General features: G+C 41.0%; 1 protein-coding gene across 6 annotated transcripts in view; it reads left to right on the top strand.

The window, feature by feature from the left end:
- The window catches only part of LOC106086560 (heparan-sulfate 6-O-sulfotransferase 2), a 425,451-nt gene extending 409,071 nt beyond the window's left edge, over window positions 1-16,380 (top strand). For all 6 annotated transcript variants that reach the window (XM_059362371.1, XM_059362372.1, XM_013251290.2 and 3 more), the window contains 3 exons: window positions 9,648-10,196; window positions 10,274-10,458; window positions 15,954-16,380. In XM_059362371.1, coding sequence (XP_059218354.1) covers window positions 9,648-10,196; window positions 10,274-10,458; window positions 15,954-16,089 — 870 coding nt within the window. In that variant the 3' untranslated portion in view covers window positions 16,090-16,380. The remainder of the gene's footprint in view (window positions 1-9,647; window positions 10,197-10,273; window positions 10,459-15,953) is intronic.
- The last annotated feature ends 1,047 nt before the right edge of the window (window positions 16,381-17,427 follow it).

Here is a 17,427-nt window from a genome sequence, read left to right as displayed (position 1 = left end):
TAAGAATTGCGGCTCTAGAGGCTTACGAAGACAAGACCCAAGATCGGTTTATATGGCAGCTTTATCAAAACATAAACCGATATGGCCCATTTACAAATCCAACCGACCTACTCCAATAAGAAGTAATTGTGCCAAATTTCAAGCGGCTAGCTTTGCTCTTTCGAAAGTTAGCGTGCTTTCGACAGACAGACGGACGGACGGACAGACATGGCTAGATCGACATAAAATGTCACGACGATCAAGAATATATATACTTTATAGGGTTTCAGACGAATATTTCGAGAAGTTACAAACAGAATGACGGAATTAGTATACCCCCATCCTATGGTGGAGGGTATAAAAAGGCTCTTGTAGATTGGTCGAAAGAAATGCTACAAACAAGAAATGCTAAGGTGATCGTATCGTGGGTTTGTGCGTATGAGCTCGAAAGTAAACAGTAGTCTACTGTATGGGTGTTTCAAGATGAGCCAAATCCAACAAAAGTTGCTCGCGCACGAAGCACTTCCAAGCAATTGATTGCCTATTTTTTCGGAAAAACTGGACATGTTGCAATCGTTCCACTAGAACAACGCAGAACAGTCAATTTTGTGTGGTACACAACCATTTGTTTGCCAGTTGTCTTCCAAGAAATGAGGAAAACAAACCGCCGAAGACGAATCACTCTTTACCACGACAATGCGAACTCTCACACATCGGCTCAAACAACAGCATTTATGAGCACTCAAAACATCGATTTGAAGAGTCATCCGCCGTATAGTTATGACTTGACACCGAATGACTTATTTTTATTCCCGTACGTAAAACATAAAATGAGAGGTCAATGTTTTTCGACACCTGAAGAAGCGGTTGACGTTCAGAATGCATGTTTTGGAGATACCTCAATCAGAGTGGCAAAAGTGCTTCGACAATTGGTTCAAACCCATGCAAAAGTGTATCTTAATGGGGAACAGTTTCAAACCAAAATAAAGCGATTTTCGATGATTATACCCTACACCACTACTGTGGTACTGGGTATTAGTACATTTGTTTGTAACACCCAGAAGGAAGAAAGATAGACCCATTGATAAGTATTCCAATCCACCCAGAATCACTTTCTGATTCGATTTAGCTATGTCCGTCTGTCTGTCTATTCGTATGTCCATGTTAATTTGTGTTCAAAGTACCGTCTTAAAATTTGATACATTCATGTTTTTCGGCCTAGAGACGAAGCCTATTGAAATTGGAAAAAATGGGTTCGGATTTAGATATAGCTCCCATATATATGTTCGTCCGATTTGCAGTAATAATGCAATAAAATTATCATTTGTTAACCAATTCTCTCGAAATTTGGCAGGAAGGATTTTCTCTTGACTCTCGACATTACTGGTGAATTTCATATTACAGTTTGAACATATTTGCTTCAAATTTAATATGGATTGTTTAATAACCCATCTGAAAACATCCGCCGAGGTCCATCAAAATTGGTTCAGAATTGGTTATAGCTTCCATATTGTACTTATAGGATGGGTGTAGGGTATTGTACAGTCGGCACCGCCCTACTTTTCCCTTTCCTTACTGGTTAATATTTGTTTTTGTGCTCTAATCCATAAATATAAAAAGCAACCCTCGTAGACTGCCACTTTAACCTAATCTAACCATTATAAGGTAAGGTGGATCTTGGACTAAGTCTATATCTGAATGTCTCGAGCTTATTTTTGCGACCAACTTCTCTTAGTGTTCTGTCGTGCCCAGCGGGGCGATGTACTCGAATATTATCGATGACATTCTGACATCTAAGTTCGGCCGGGCCGAAGCTTATATACCCTCCACCATGGATGTAATTTGTCCAGTTCTTTGCGCGGTATCCCTTTTAAGGCAAACAAAGAATAATGAATAAGAATTGTTATGCTATTGGAGCTATATGAAGTTTTGTCCGATTCGGGCCATTGAATTGAATTGAATGTTGAAGATCATAGGTTCAAGAAGCATAATCGGTAGATCGGTTTATATGGGAACTGTATCAGGCTATAGATCGATTCAGACCATATTGGACACGTATGTTGTAGGATTAGAATTGCACCCTCTACAGGCTTAAGAAATCAAGATCCTAGATTGGTTAATATGGCAGCTATATCAGGTTATGCACCGATTTGAACCATACTTAGCATAGTTATTGGAAGTTATAACAAAACATCTCATGCGAAATTTCAGCCAAACCGTATAAGAATTGCGCCCTCTCAAGAAGTCAAGATTCAGACCGGTTTATATGGCAGGTATATAAGGTTATGGACCGATTTGAACCATACTTACCATACACAGTTGTTGGAAGTCCTAACAAAACTCTTCATGGAAAATTTCAGCTAAATCGGATGAGAATTGCTCCCTCAAGTGGCTCAAGAAGTCAAGATCCAAGATCAGTTTATATGGCAGCTATATCAGGTTATAGACCATTTTTAACCATACTTGCCATAGTTGTTGGCAGTCCTAACAAAACACCTCATGCGAAATTTGAGCCGAATCGTATAAAAATTGCGCCCTCTAGTGGCTCAAGAAGTCAAGATTCAGACCGGTTTATATGGCAGCTTTGTCAGGTTATAGACCGATTTGAACCATACTAAGCTAAGTTGTTGAAAGTCTTTATAACCACTTCATGCAAAATTTTAGCCAAATCGGATAAGAATTGCGCCGTTTAGTGGCTCAGCCAAGATCAGTTTATATGGCAGCTATATCAAAACATAAACCGATTTGGCCCGATTTCAATCCCAACCGACCTACACCAATAATTACAATTTGTGCAACATTTCAAGGAGTTACAAACGGAATGACAAAATTAGTATACCCCCATCATATGGTTGAGGATAAAAAATTTCAAGAATTTTCAATTTGGTTAAATTTTCATGGTGGTTAACTAATCTAGTCGTTCCGTTTGTCACACCTCGAAATATTGATCTAGGACCCCATAAAGTATATATATTCTTGATCGTCTCGAAATTCTGATTCGAACTAGCCATGTCCGTCTGTCGAAATCACGATAGCGGTCGAACGCGTAGAACTAGCCGCTTGAAATTTCGCACAGATACTTTATATTAATGTTGGTCATTGGAGATTGCAAATGGGCCATATCGGTTCAGATTTGGATATAGCTTCCATATAAATCGATCTCCCGATTTGACTTCTTGAGCCCATGGAAGCCACAATTTAATTTTTTGCCCGACTTAGCTGACATTTTGCACATAGTGTTCTGTTATAAATTCTATAAACAACTGTGGCAAGTACGGTCCAAGTCGGTCAAGAACCTGATATAGCTCCCATATAAACCGATCTTCCGATTTGACTCCTTGAGCCCATGGAAACCACAATTTTCATCCGATTTGGCTGAAATTTTGCACATAGTATTTTGTAATGACTCCCAACAACGAAGCCAAGTACGGTCCAAATCGGTCTACAACCTGGAATAGCTCCCCTATAAACCGATCTCCCGATATGACTTCTTGAGCTCCTGGAAGCCTCAATTTTCATCCGATTTGGCTGAAATTTTGCACATAGTATTCTGTAATGACTCCCAACAACGGAGCCAAGTACGGTCCAAATCGGTCTACAACCTGATATAGCTCCCATGTAAACGGATTTCCCGATTTCACTTCCTGAGCCCCTGGAAGCCGCAATTCTTATCCTATTTGGCTGAAATTTTGTTATGACTCCCAACAACTGTACCAGGTACGGTTCAAATCGGTCAAGAACGTGATATAGCTCCCATATAAACCGATCTCCCGATTTGCCTTCGTAAGCCCTTACAAGCCGCGATTTTTAACCGATTTGGTTGAATTTTTTCTGCGTTCTGTTATGACTCTCACCAATTGCACCAAGTACGGTTCAATTCGTTCTACATCTAGTTATAGCTCCCATATTTTAGCAGAATCCATGGTGTGGGAACCCACCACCGGCCCGGCACGCTTTTACTTGTTTTAATTGAATAATATTTTTGCAATTGAAAATTTTTTCAACCACTTTTTTCAAAAACTGTGGTTGAAACCGATTTTTGTTTTTTTATGTGTACGTACCGGATTCTCCCAAAGGTGTCCTTCATCGGCCAAATGCTGCCGCCTCAGTGCACAATACACTGCAATACAACTACAAATCCATAGGGCACTACTACCTGACAACCGAAATTTCGTGAAGATCCCCCACGGCGGAGTTGTTATACGGGTCCCTTAGATCTATTTCCATAAAACTTTCCTCAATTTTATGTTCCAGGAGGTAAACATCTGTGTACCAAATTAATTCGATTTTCAAAAAAATTCAAACATTAATTTTAATTGCATTAATTAAAAATCACTTGAAAATTTCAAAAATTCAATTATATTTTTAATTGGATTAATTAAAATTTTAATTGAAAATTTCAAACATTTCAATCATGTTTCTAATTGAATATGCAATTTTTGTTTTTGAAACTTTTTTCAACCACCTATTTCAAAAACTGTGATTGATATTTCATTATGATTATTTTCGTGATTGAAGCAAGATTTAATTAAAATATTAATTGCATCAATTTATTTCGTGATTGAAAGCGATTTTTGTTTTTTCTGTGTACAAGGTGGTTCGTTGATGAAGTTTTCCATCAACGAGAAGTTTACTAAACACCAAATTCAATTATTAGTTATGTATTTTGTTTCGATTTTACATTTACTAAACGCCAATATTAGCCGTAGTCATTGTCTAAAGAACTTGGTATGGAGTTTACCGTTGAAGGGTATTTTAAATTCGGCCTGTTCGAACTTTATAAACATCTAGTTGATACATTTTATTCTCACTTTCGTTAAAATAATAAACCAGACATTGTCCATTTTGCGTATTCAAACGTCTAGCCATAAGATTTTTATATTTCAATGTTCTTCCCCAAAATTTGCCTCTTCCTTCCAAGACTTCCAGGCGTTTATTTATATCATCCTTTTTTTGTTTTATTTCGGTTTGCAAGTCGTTGAAATTTCAATTTGTTTCTTCGCTTCAAATGGCCCCTTATTATGCGGTTGAATTACTTTGGCTGGACAAAGGAGGGCGAGTAACTCCTCAGATTTGCATAAATGTCTACTACTTGGAAAATCTGGTCAGGATTTGATTGTCGTCTGTCTTTTACCCATGTCAGACATGATTTGTTTGTTGTGAAGGCATATTGTTTTGAATTTTAAAAAGATATTTCCAACAAAACGCAAAGTTTAATGAAGTATTTATGGACTCAGGCGGTGGCAGTCAGGTACTATAGTGGCAGGTGGAAAGATTGCTGAGCGGGGGATGAAATGAGGCATAATTTCGTTCTATATCTTCATAAAGTTTTTACACGTGCTGTTGTAATTACGCTGTAAATTTATGGCCATTACCATTCGAATTTCAACGTTTTGTAAATTGAGAGAGTATTGTACGTGAAGTTCAAATGAATTACCAACCATAATGGGGCTGATAAATGTGCAACTTTAAATTATATTGTTATTTGTTATACGATGGTTCGATTTTAATTACTTTGCACGGATAACAGTGTAAATGGTTAAAAAAAATTAGTAAAGCATTGGTTGATAATAGCAAGTATAACGAAGGCTACATACCCATACCCTATTAGGAGATTTTCTCAAAAGAAAAAATATCAAAAAATATTCTCTGAAAACAAAATTTCCAAAGAAAAATATTCTCTGAAAACAAAATTTCCAAAAAAAATTGCCTTTCCTCTTAAGGTAAGGCAAATATCAATGAAACTTTCTCCAAAACTAAGGGGGGGCGGACCCTCCCCCTTACCTCCATTTTCAAAAACGCCAGAACTCGAAGATGGGTGCACCGATTATAGTGTTTTTTGTATGGTACCCCAAAAAACACGAAATTGGTATAAAATTTTGGGGTCAATAACCTGGGGGGGACGCCCGATCCCACAACCCACCCGAACGGACATGTTTGACGATTAAAACAATATGGGTATCAAATGAAAGGTATTTAGGAGTAGAGTACAAACTTGGCATTAAAATTTCACCCTTATTGTCGTGGGGGTTCCCCACCCCCAAAAACTCCACCCAACAGGAGACTTTTATCGCTTTGGGCAATATAGGTATCAAATGAAAGGTATTTAAAAGCTGAATACAAATCTGGGGCCATTTAAGTGAAATTTTGTTTGTTTATAATAACTCAAAAACAAATATTTGGTATCCTTATTTAGGGTGGGATTTCTAAGGGGATCGCGTCACCTTCAAAACCAACCAAATGGATATATAAACTAATAATGACAATATGGGGCTGAAATGAAAGGTTTTTGAGACCAGAGCACGAATCTGATATATGGGCATCAACATCACCCCCCCCCCCAAAAAAAAAAAAAAAAAAAATGCCCCCATCTTGGATATAATTACTGACCGCAGCAATATAAGGCGCAAATGGAAGGTATTTGGGAGTAGAGCACAAAAATTATATTCAAATTGGTATAAACTTGATCCCGAAAATGGGTATCGATTTTCCACTTTGGGGGGGAACACAACTTCCCCTTATCCCATAGACCGCCATCCTGGCGGTCTTCCCACTCTTGCCCAAAAAGTAATTGCGGATTTTTCATATAGTCGGCATTGAAAAATATTTTTAACGGCTTGTGACTCTGTAATTGCATTCTTTCTTCTGTCAGTTATCAGCTGTAATTTTTAGCTTGCTTTAGAAAAAAAGTGTAAAAAAAGTATATTTGATTAAAGTTCATTCTAAGTTTTATTAAAAATGCATTTACTTTCTTTTAAAAAATTCGCAATTACTTTTTGGGCAACCCAATAATAACGGGCTTTTATGAATGGAGTACATCTAACAACCAAGGGACTCAGCAGAAGTCCCTTGGTATCACCCTGCCCCGTCTTGAGCGAGTTTTCAAAGCGAACTTGGCATGGTCCTACATACCAAAGGCAAGGAGGGAGGTCAGAATCGGGAAGAATAAACCACAGTACGTCGAAGAATTATATGCCATTAGTCTGTCATCGTATTTGCTGAAAACACTGGAAAGTCTGATTGACCTGATGGTTAGAGGGGAACTGACGCCGGAAAACTGCAGTGGGGCACAATACGCATATCTCAACGGGGATTCACCCCAAAATCTCCCAAGGGAACCAATAATATACTTTATGGCAGGATTATTAATGCGAACCTGGCAGATAGTGTGGTCAGAACGCGGGTGACCAGAGAAACGCCCCATTCGATGGAACCTCGTTATTAATGAAATCCCGTTGGATCTCGGTGGGGATGGCAAGAGGATTATCGCTTTTGCGGACGACGTTGTGCTGCTAGTCCGAGGCAGTTTTTTGTCGACGGTCAGCGAGATCATTGAGGAGGTTGTCCCGATGGGCTACCAGAAATGGGTTGACAACCAGCCCAGGGTGGTTCTGGTGTTCTTCAGTTGTAGATATAAAACACCGCAGTTCAGACTCTCGTCCTTGAAAGTAGTCACCCTGCGGCTGCCGAAGGAGGTGAAGTACCTAGGCATAGTCCTCGATGGAAACAGTCCTAAAAGAGGAACACCGAAGAAAAATCCACAAGGCAATGCAAATGCAAATTTGCCCATGAACATTCTATTAAGGAACAGGGGCAAACTTCTAACATATCAATGAGTGCAGTTCGATTCAAGCCTAAGCGTAATGATAAGGGCCCTCCGTTTTATAGCCGGGTCCGAACGGCGTGCCGCAGTGCTAGACCTCTTTTGAGGAGAAGTTTTTACATGGCATATTACCTCACAAATGTCGCTAGCGTTAGGAGAGGATAACCACCGCTGAAAATTTTATGATTCAAACCCAGGCATTCAGCGTCATAGGCGAATATGTTAACCTATGCGCAACGGCGGATGTGGGGGGGGGGGGGGGGGGGGCTGCGTCGGAATCGCAGGGGTACTGAGATCCGCAACCGCATGCAGGCTTGCGGGATATGCAGTTAATTTAAGCCTATATTCGGAAATGCGCCAGAAGGTCGCGCTTAGGCTGAGGGAGCTCATCATGCTGAAGGAGAACGATTGCGGCCACAGTTAGCTTCTGGGTGTTATGGATTCGGATGGTAGCCTGGGGAGGATCTCCGACTACCTGGAACCAGTCCGACTGGTGTGATGGCATTCCCGATTCGTTTTCCTGGGATAGATGAATGGAGAGCGAATGGCACTCAGTATTTGTGCAAGAGACGGTGCCGCCCGGTCTCTTACTGAGACTCTCCGCTCAATACCGCTGATTGTCCGCTACTGCCGTTGCAGCTACTCCGTATTAAGCAATCCACTATCCGCAACCTGTGGTCGCGCCCGTCAGCTTGCAGCTAAGCTTCTCGTGATAACTATGAACACCACATAAATTGAAGCTCAATGTTCCAGGCTATGTGGTACTCACAGCTATCCCGTCTGGAGGACGAGGATGGTGAGGTCTAGATGCGTGGCGGATTGTTTGGAGCCCGTCTGCGCCGGGCGGACCAGCCACCGGCACGTAGGCAACTACTTGCCACTTGTCGAGCTACTGAACACAGTAGTGAGGATGGCTACGGCGGCTCCGGTGGCAAGATTGGACTCGTTGGATGGTTGCCGCACTGCACTGACTTGACACATGGCGGCGCACATGGGAATATTGCACAATGACTTCTGCCGCAGTTGCCCCGATCAGCATCAGGAGGAGACTGTTTAGCACTTGCTCTGTTCCTGTCCGGGTTTGCAGGGACGTAGGCTCTCCTTTCTTGAGAGCCGTTTCTTCTGCGATCTGGTTGAACTTGCGAACTTACCATTTGTCGAGCTACGGAACATAGTAGAGGGGATGCCCAGGGCGACGTCGGTGTCGAGATGAGACTCAGTGGATGGTTGCCGCACTGCAAAGGCGCTCTGACCTGTCATCGACCGGAGGAGAACGAGGGAGTTGCTGACGTTCGATAAGAGGTCGATGAGTACCTTAACAGGGGTCACAACCGGGCACTGTGCCATAGGCCTCATGGCGGCGCACATAGGAATATTGCACAATGACTTCTGCTGGAGTTGCTTCGATGAGGATGGTGAGAAGAGCGTTCAGCACTTGTTTTGCTCGTGTCCGGGTGTGCAGGGACGTAAGCTCTCCTTTCTGAGGAGTCATTTCTGGGAGAACTTGCGAACGTATCATTTGTCGAGCACAGTAGAGGCGTCCCAGGCCAGAGGCCAGGGAGGCGTCGGTGGCGAGATGGGACTCAGTGAATGGCTGCCGGACTGCAAGGGCGTTCTGGCCTGTCATCGTCCGGAGGAGGACGAGGGAATTGCTGGTATTCGATAAGAAGTCAGGGCTCATAACCGTGCCATAGGCCGCGTTTCGGCACCCATGGGAATTACACACAATGACTTCTGTAGAAGTTGCCTTGATAAGGATGAGAAGGAGACTGTTGAGCACTTGCTTTGTCCATGTCCGGGTCTGCAGGGAGTAATAAAAGGCGCAGCGGTTCGGGCCTGGTTCAGCTTGTTTTCCTTAAAGACTAAATGTTCATGAAATTTTCTTCATATACAAAATTTTCATCATATTTGTCATATCTTGTCTAAAAATTAGTTTTCAAAACATTTTTCTTAACGCAACTAATCGTTTAACTAAAATTAAGTTCAATTGGCATGATTCTTAAGAATTTTTTCTTTAAATTAATGTAATAACAATCATTTCTTTGTGTGTTTGTTTTCGTTTCAGCGTCCCTGTGAATGCCAAAGACAACGTAAACGGTGTTACTGTTTCCGTCCTCATCGCAATGAGAATTGGCTATTCTCTCGTTACTCCACCGGCTGGAAATGTGGCCTTCATGCCGATTGGACAGAGCTGACGAGTTGTGTTGATCAAGAGTTGGACAAAAACGAAGGCGAATCAGCTAAACGTCGTTATTTCTATATATCGCTGATTCGTGAACCCATAGCTCGATATATGTCTGAATATCGCCACGTTAAACGTGGCGCCACATGGAAAGGTTCCCGCCATTGGTGTCTGGGGAAACAGGCGACTCAAAGAGAGTTGCCACCCTGTTATAAAGGCAAAGATTGGCTAGATGTAACAATAGATGAATTCGCTGGTTGTGAATCAAATTTGGCGGCGAATCGTCAAACTAGAATGTTGGCCGATTTAGCCCTAGTAGGTTGTTACAACAAATCAGCCATGCCCTCACACGAAAGGGAGCGTGTGATGTTGGCCAGTGCCAAAAGAAATTTGGCGGCCATGGCATATTTTGGCCTGACCGAATATCAAAAGGTATGTAGAGGTTTATTTAAGAAGAATTTTCACATATATTAAAGAGTTTTTTTTTTTTTTTTCTTTGTATTTTTCAGATCTCCCAGTATATATTCGAGGAGACTTTTAATCTTCGTTTTGCCATTCCATTTGAGCAGCACAATACCACTTTGTCTGTCTCGGCCATACATAATCTGAGGCCGGATCAAAGGAGAAAAATAGAAGAATTGAATAGCTTAGATCTAGAATTATATGCTTTTGCCAAAAATTTATTGTTTGAAAGGTAAGTCAAAAAAATATTAAGACTACTTATTGCAAGAATTCCGAGTCTATATCCCCCATTTCCCGCACCATTAGTTAGTTTAAGTTCTAAGAATTCCACGAAGGTAACAAACCAGACCCCATCTATCTATTGTCTGCACATAACCATATCTGGTTTAAAATTGCTACCACTGCACAGTGGGAGAAAAAATGCCGTTTGAAACGGGTAGAGATATCTCATTTATATTTGGAAGTTCACATCCCAATAAGGACAAATCAATGAAAGTACTTTTTTGACCAAAAAATGCAAAAAAATACACTTTTTATACCCTCCACCATAGGATGGAGGTATACTAATTTCGTCATTCTGTTTCTAACTCCTCGAAATATTCGTCTGAGACCGCATAAAGTATTTATATTCTTAACCGTCATGACATTTTAAGTCGATCTCGCCATGTTCGTCCGTCTGTCCGTCCATCCGTCTGTCTGGCGAAAGCACGCTAACTTTCGAAGGAGTAAAGCTATCAGCTTGAAATTTTGCTCAAATACTTCCTATAAGTGTAGGTCCGCTGGGATTGTAAATGGGCCATAACGGTCCATATTTAGATATAGCTGCCACATAAACCGATCTTAGATCTTAACATCTGTAGCCACTAGAGGGAGCAATTCTCATCCGGTTTGACTGAAATTTTGCATGAAATGTTTTGTTATGACTTTCGAAAACTGTGCCATGTATGGTTCAAATCGATCCATGTTTTGATATCGCTGCTATAAACCGATCTGGGATCTTGACTTCTTGAGCCTCTAAAGGGCGCAATTGTTATCCGATTTGGCTGAAATTTTGCATTGCTATGACTTCATACAACTGTCCCAAGTATGGTTCAAATCGGTGCATAACCTGATATAGCTGTCATCCGTGGCGCCAAATCGTCCAAGGCGTTGGGCCCCGACGGAATCTCTACACTGATGCTAAAGAATCTGGATTTACCTAGAGTTGAGTATTTTACTACTGTCCTCAACCTATCTTTTAGCACTCTTATTGTACCCGATGCCTGGGAAATGGTGATCCCGCTACTGAAACATGGAAACGACTCGAGTTTGGGGGAGTCGTACAGACCGATCTCCCTTCTTTCGCCAGTAGAAAAGACGCTTGATGGAAAACTCCCCCCGAGCCTCGTAGGAGAATTTCCATTCACCGAGCATCAACATGGATTTGGAAGACTGCATTGCACAACAACTGCTTTGCATGCCATCACCCCACACATTTACCTTGGCTGCAATCAGCCCAGGCCATGTGATAGGATAGTCCTCGTGGCACTGGACCTTTCGAAGACATTCGACACGGTCAGTCATGCCAAACTATTTGAGGACATCGCCAACACTTCCCTCCAGCCAGGTCTGAAACGCTGGGTCACGAATTACTGTGTGGTCGCTAGTCATTTGGGAATTTAGTGATAAGAAGTCGAAGCACCGTAGAGTGAAACGGGGAGTTCTCCATGGCGGGGCGATATCTCCGGCATAGAGACCGTATCATATGCGGACGATTGTACGATCATGACATCAGTCCCCCACCCATTGATGACACCTGCAATAGGTTGAAACTCTACATCAACGAACTTGCCTCATACATCGCTGCACCAAATCTGAAGATATCTGCCACCAAATCTTCAGCCACATTACAAATACGCGTAAGGTGAAGACCGAGCTGTGTGTGATGGTCGATGGAGAAATGATTCCGACCATCAAGTGTCCCAAAATACTTGGCGTCACATTTGACACATGCCACAGCAATTTGCGATAACGTCAAAAGTAGAAATAAGGTCCACAAGTGCAATGCATCAAAGTAGCACTTGGGGTGCAGACAAAGAAAACTTTTTGACCACGTACAAAGCAATTGACCGGTCTGTGGTAAGTTATGCAGCGCCAGTGTGGTCTCGTTAGCTTTGTGACACGCAGTGGAATAATATTCAGGTTTGTCAGAATGCCGCCCTTCAACCTGCGACTGGCTGTCTCCTCAGTTCTCATGTCGACCACCTCCATCAGGAGACAAAGATCCTACCAGTGCGAAGACATAACTACATGCTGTCTAAGCCATACCTTTTAGGCTGTTATCGCAGAGACCATCCAAATAATCATCTTGGGAATAGATATCCACCGCCCAGACGCCTTAAGGTAGATCTACATGATCTAGAGCGTGAGGTTCAGCGCTGCAAGAGTGATCCTCTAGATCAAGCGGCATATCATGCGGTCCTAGACAACATTCATGCAGACACGGTAGCAGATGCGGTAAACAGCTACCGGGTGAATGTGATCCTTGGAGAACGACCACCTCCAGTTGCACCTGAAGAAATTGACCTCCCCCGGCAAACCAGAGTAGTTCTGGCTCAATTACGTTCCTGCAGATGCAGCCGCCTCAATTCCTATACAGCAAGGATTGATCCAGACGTGCGCCATGTATGTCGCCATTGTAACCAGAGATCACACGAAACACGTCACCTGTTTAACTGCCAAGCCAAACCCACTCAACTAAAACCCAGATCCCTCTGGACGCACCCATGTAAGTCGCAGAGTTCCTGGATCTAAACACTCAAGAGAATCAAGCAGACGAAATATAGAACACAAAAAAACTGCTACATTAACATTCCCATAATTCCCAGGGATATTTCTGTGGCCCGGCGTTCAGAACATGAGAATTTTTAACGGTTCAGCCATCTTGTTGAAAAATCTGCGTCAGTCAAGAGTGGTTTTGAATTCAGAAATACGTTCTCCAGGGATTTAATAGCCTGACTTTTACTCGTCACAATCTTGGAGGTCATTCAAAGCTTTCTTCGTGACTTACAGCGATTATGGCTACAAAAACATCAACGAAGACGCTTGTGAGTCACTGCCGACTGGATTGACACCGCATCTTACAACGTAGTCGGTCGGAAATGCATCAACCCCATGCATCGATTGCACCCTACTAACGCTGACCGTTGATAGAGGTGGTTCTGGTAAACCGAGCACTGTCATGGTTCGGGGTTCTTCTTAATCTTTCAAATAGCATTCATTATACCCACCACCATAGAATGGGGGTGTACTAATCTAGTCATTTCGTTTGTGACACCTCGAAATATTCGTCTAAGACCCAAAAAAAAAATATATATAATATATGAGCCAATCTAGCCATGTCCATCCGTCCGTTTGTCAAAATCACGATAGCGGTCAAACGCGTAAAGCTTGCCGCTGGAAATTTTGCAAAGATACTTAATATTAATGTAGGTCGTTGGGGATTGCAAATAGGCCACATCGGTTCAGATTTGGATATAGTACAAGTCATTGTTCAATTGTGTATAACAAACTATTGGTCTTTTTAGTAGCTATATCTAAAAATAAACCAATCTGAACCGTATACGACACGGAAATTTGTCATAAGTCAATAAGAAATCGGATTATAAATGCGCCTTTTATGGGGCCAAAACTTTAAATCGAGATATCGATCTCTATGGCAACTATATCTAAACCTGGACCAATTTGGGCCAAGTTGCAGAAAAATGTTGAAGAGCCTCACACAACTCCCTGCCCAAATTTCGGCGAAATCGGATAATAAATGCGCCTTTTATGGCCCCAAACCCTTAAATCGAGAGATCGGTCTATATGGCAGCTATATCCAAATCTGGACCGATCTGAGCCAAGTTGTAGAAGAATGTCGGAGGGCCCAACACAACTCCCTGTCCCAAATTTCGACGACATCGGATAATAAATGCGCCTTTTATGGCCTCAAATCCTTAAATCGAGAGATCGGTCTATATGACAGCTATATTTAAATCTGGACCGATCTGGGTTCAGGATCCAAATCTGGATCTGGGCCTAACACAAATCACTGTCCCAAATTTTAGCAAAATCGGATAATAAATGTGGCTTTTATGTGCCTTAGACCCTAAATCGAGAGATCGGTCTATATGGTAGCTATATCCAAATCTGGACCGATTTTGGCCAAATTGAAGAAGTATGTTAAAGGCCTAACACAACTCACTGACCCAAATTTCAGCAAAATCGGATAATATATGTGGCTTTTATGGGCCTATGACCCCAAATCGGAGGATCGGTCGGCCCATCTTCGAACTTAACCTGCTTATTAAAGACTGTAGCGTGATTTCAACAGACAGACGGACAGATTTTTACGCTGATTACGAAATTTGAAACAGTGAGTAGTTTTAAGCCTCCCCACATCTGACCCAAATTTGGTTCAGATCAGACTATATAGATATAGCTTGCCTGTGACCGATTCATTAGTCCCATAAAAGTTGGATTTATTGCCTGATTTCGCTGAAACTGTGATTCGTATAAGAATTCTCGGGACCTAAAAAAATATGATCTAGACTAGCCCCTTCTTAGTTATAACTGTGGATATGGTAGTTGAGTTATAGTAAAATATAGTAAATAGGATGGGTACCCACCATGGTGGTGGGTACCCAAAGTTCGGCACGGCCGAACATAACACGTTTTACTTGTTATACCCACCATCATACATAACACCTCGAAATATTGATATAGAACCCCATAAAATTCATATATTTTTGATCGTCTCGACATCCTGAGTCAATCTAGCCATGTCCGTCCGTCCGTCTGTCGAAATCACGATAGCGATCGAAAGCGTAAAGCTAGCCACTTCAAATTTTTCACAGATACTTATTATTATTGTAGGTCGCTGGGAATTGCAAATGGCCCGTATTGGTTCATATTTGGGTATTGCTCCCATATAATCCCCCGATCTCCCGATTTGACATCTTTAGCCCCTGGAAGCCTCAATTTTCATCTGATTTAGCTGAAATTTTGCACATATTGTTTTTCCAACAGCTATGGCATGTACGGTCTAAATCGGTCTCTAACCTGATATAGCTCCCATATAAATTGATCTCCCGATTTGACTTCTTGAGCGACTGGAATCGGCAATTTTTGTCTGATTTGGTTGAAATATTTCACATAGCGTTCTGCTAAGACTCTCAACAACTGTGCCAAGTACGGTCCAAATCGATCTGCAAGATTCTGCCCGGCTTCGGCTTATTACGCTTTTACTTGTGTAGACCTCGTCAAGTTTTTTCTCTGTAGTCCTAAATCATGCAAATCGGTTCAGTAGATCAAAAGTTATGGCTCCAGAAAGTTGAAAAAATCTAAGATTGTCAACTTTGACACCCTGTATTTCGCCCTGCATTAAAGATTGGGACCCACGGCAGCATTTTCCTGAGTCTAAGTCTAAGTCTTCCTCACAAATGTCTGTACCGCTAAAATCAACAGATGAAACGTTGTAGACTTATTTCCCATTTTTTCGCCGTTTGGCAAATAGCTACCATTTGAGTCCCATATCGCCAACCTCCTAAAAGTTTGGGTGTCCTTCCAAACATTCTCCAATACCTTAGAAAAAATACAAAATTTTTAATTTTTTAAAAACATTTAAAAATATTTTACCAACTTTTGTTTTTCGTAAAAAAAAACGTCCTTCTTCATTTATGTGTTTTTTGTTTTCTTTTCTTGCAGATTTGAACACTTAAAAGCTAAAGACAACGATTTCGCGAAACGATTTGCAAATTTGGGTAACATCTACTACAAGCAGGGTGTCACCGAATTCAATTGGGACAGCAACATCGATGAGACCGTCAGTACGGAGCATTGAAAGTGGTGATGATAATGTGGATGGTGAAACATCCTACAACAATTAAAGGCAGCCCTCGCCCCAGAAAAAAATCACTTTTTGGGAACATTAAAAAAAGGATTTTATTTAATCACACTCATTACGAAATCAACAAATGCTGCCTGCAGCATAAAATGAAACAAGAAGAAACAAACAAAAAAAAAAGAGAAAGTGACTAAAAACAAAACCCTAAAAACGTTTGTTGCAAAACCAAATATTATTATAAATAATTAGTATATATATATTAATTAATTAACAAATTAATTAATTAATAATAGAAAAAAACAAACTATTATTATAAAAAAAACCTATAAAGTCAGACAAAAAACAAAAAACTCACACATACACACACACAGACACACTTAAAACATACAAGGACACAAAGAAAGCAAAACGCAAACAAAAAGTTATTTAGTTGTAATACCATTTCAAATATCAAATAGAATTACAAAAAAAAAACGACAAGACAACACCAACGATAGAAAAAAAAAACACTCAAACACCCATACACAACTCTGCATTAACATACGAAATGAAGAGTAAAGCTTTTTACTAAGCTTTTCTTCTTTCACACACATTTCTATATAGTCTTATCTTATATGAGAGAACACAAACACTTGTATGCCAACACATTAACATACACCCACATACACACATGCATACTTACATTTGAGCAAAGAAAAAACTACAATCCATTATAAGGACTTAGTAGAAGAGCGGATGAGAGATACATGTATTGTCTAAGTTCTAGTCTAGCGTGTAGCTATTTAAGCTTTAGGCTAATAATTTTCTAAGAAAACAAAAACGAACAATGATGCATACCTACCCACACACATACGATTATGAGAGTAAGCTTGAGTATGTTTTTTTTTTCACAAAAAAGAAAGAAAATAATTTTTATTTATTTTTTTGGTTTAAATTGTTGTACATACAGTTATACGTACTAGATATAGTAAATAATTAAATTGAAGTAGTAAGTGATGTATGGCAAAAAACGATCAAGTCCTTTAGGATTTATTGATTGACAATACTGAGTTTGGCAAGTGATTCGTATGTGTAGACTTGTAATCGTGTAATCGGTTGTAAGTTTGTCTATGTTAACCTCATGGGTGACGTCGCGGGTAATCTGGCATAAAGGAGACCTAGATTAATACTCCCGTCAACGCGGATCTGGTGACCCTCCGGATAATGTGCCTTGTGGAGACCTGGCTAAGTACTCTTGCACGGGTCTGGCGATCCTCAATGGGGAGAGGTGTGAGTGGACACTTGGCTAAGTACTCCCTGAAGCTAATCGGGATAGGAGTGCGTGTGAAGACGTGG

The sequence above is a fragment of the Stomoxys calcitrans genome, chromosome 2, assembly GCF_963082655.1.
Source record: "Stomoxys calcitrans chromosome 2, idStoCalc2.1, whole genome shotgun sequence".
In the NCBI taxonomy this organism is placed as follows: domain Eukaryota; kingdom Metazoa; phylum Arthropoda; class Insecta; order Diptera; family Muscidae; genus Stomoxys; species Stomoxys calcitrans.
This window is presented reverse-complemented; position numbering and strand designations above follow the sequence as displayed.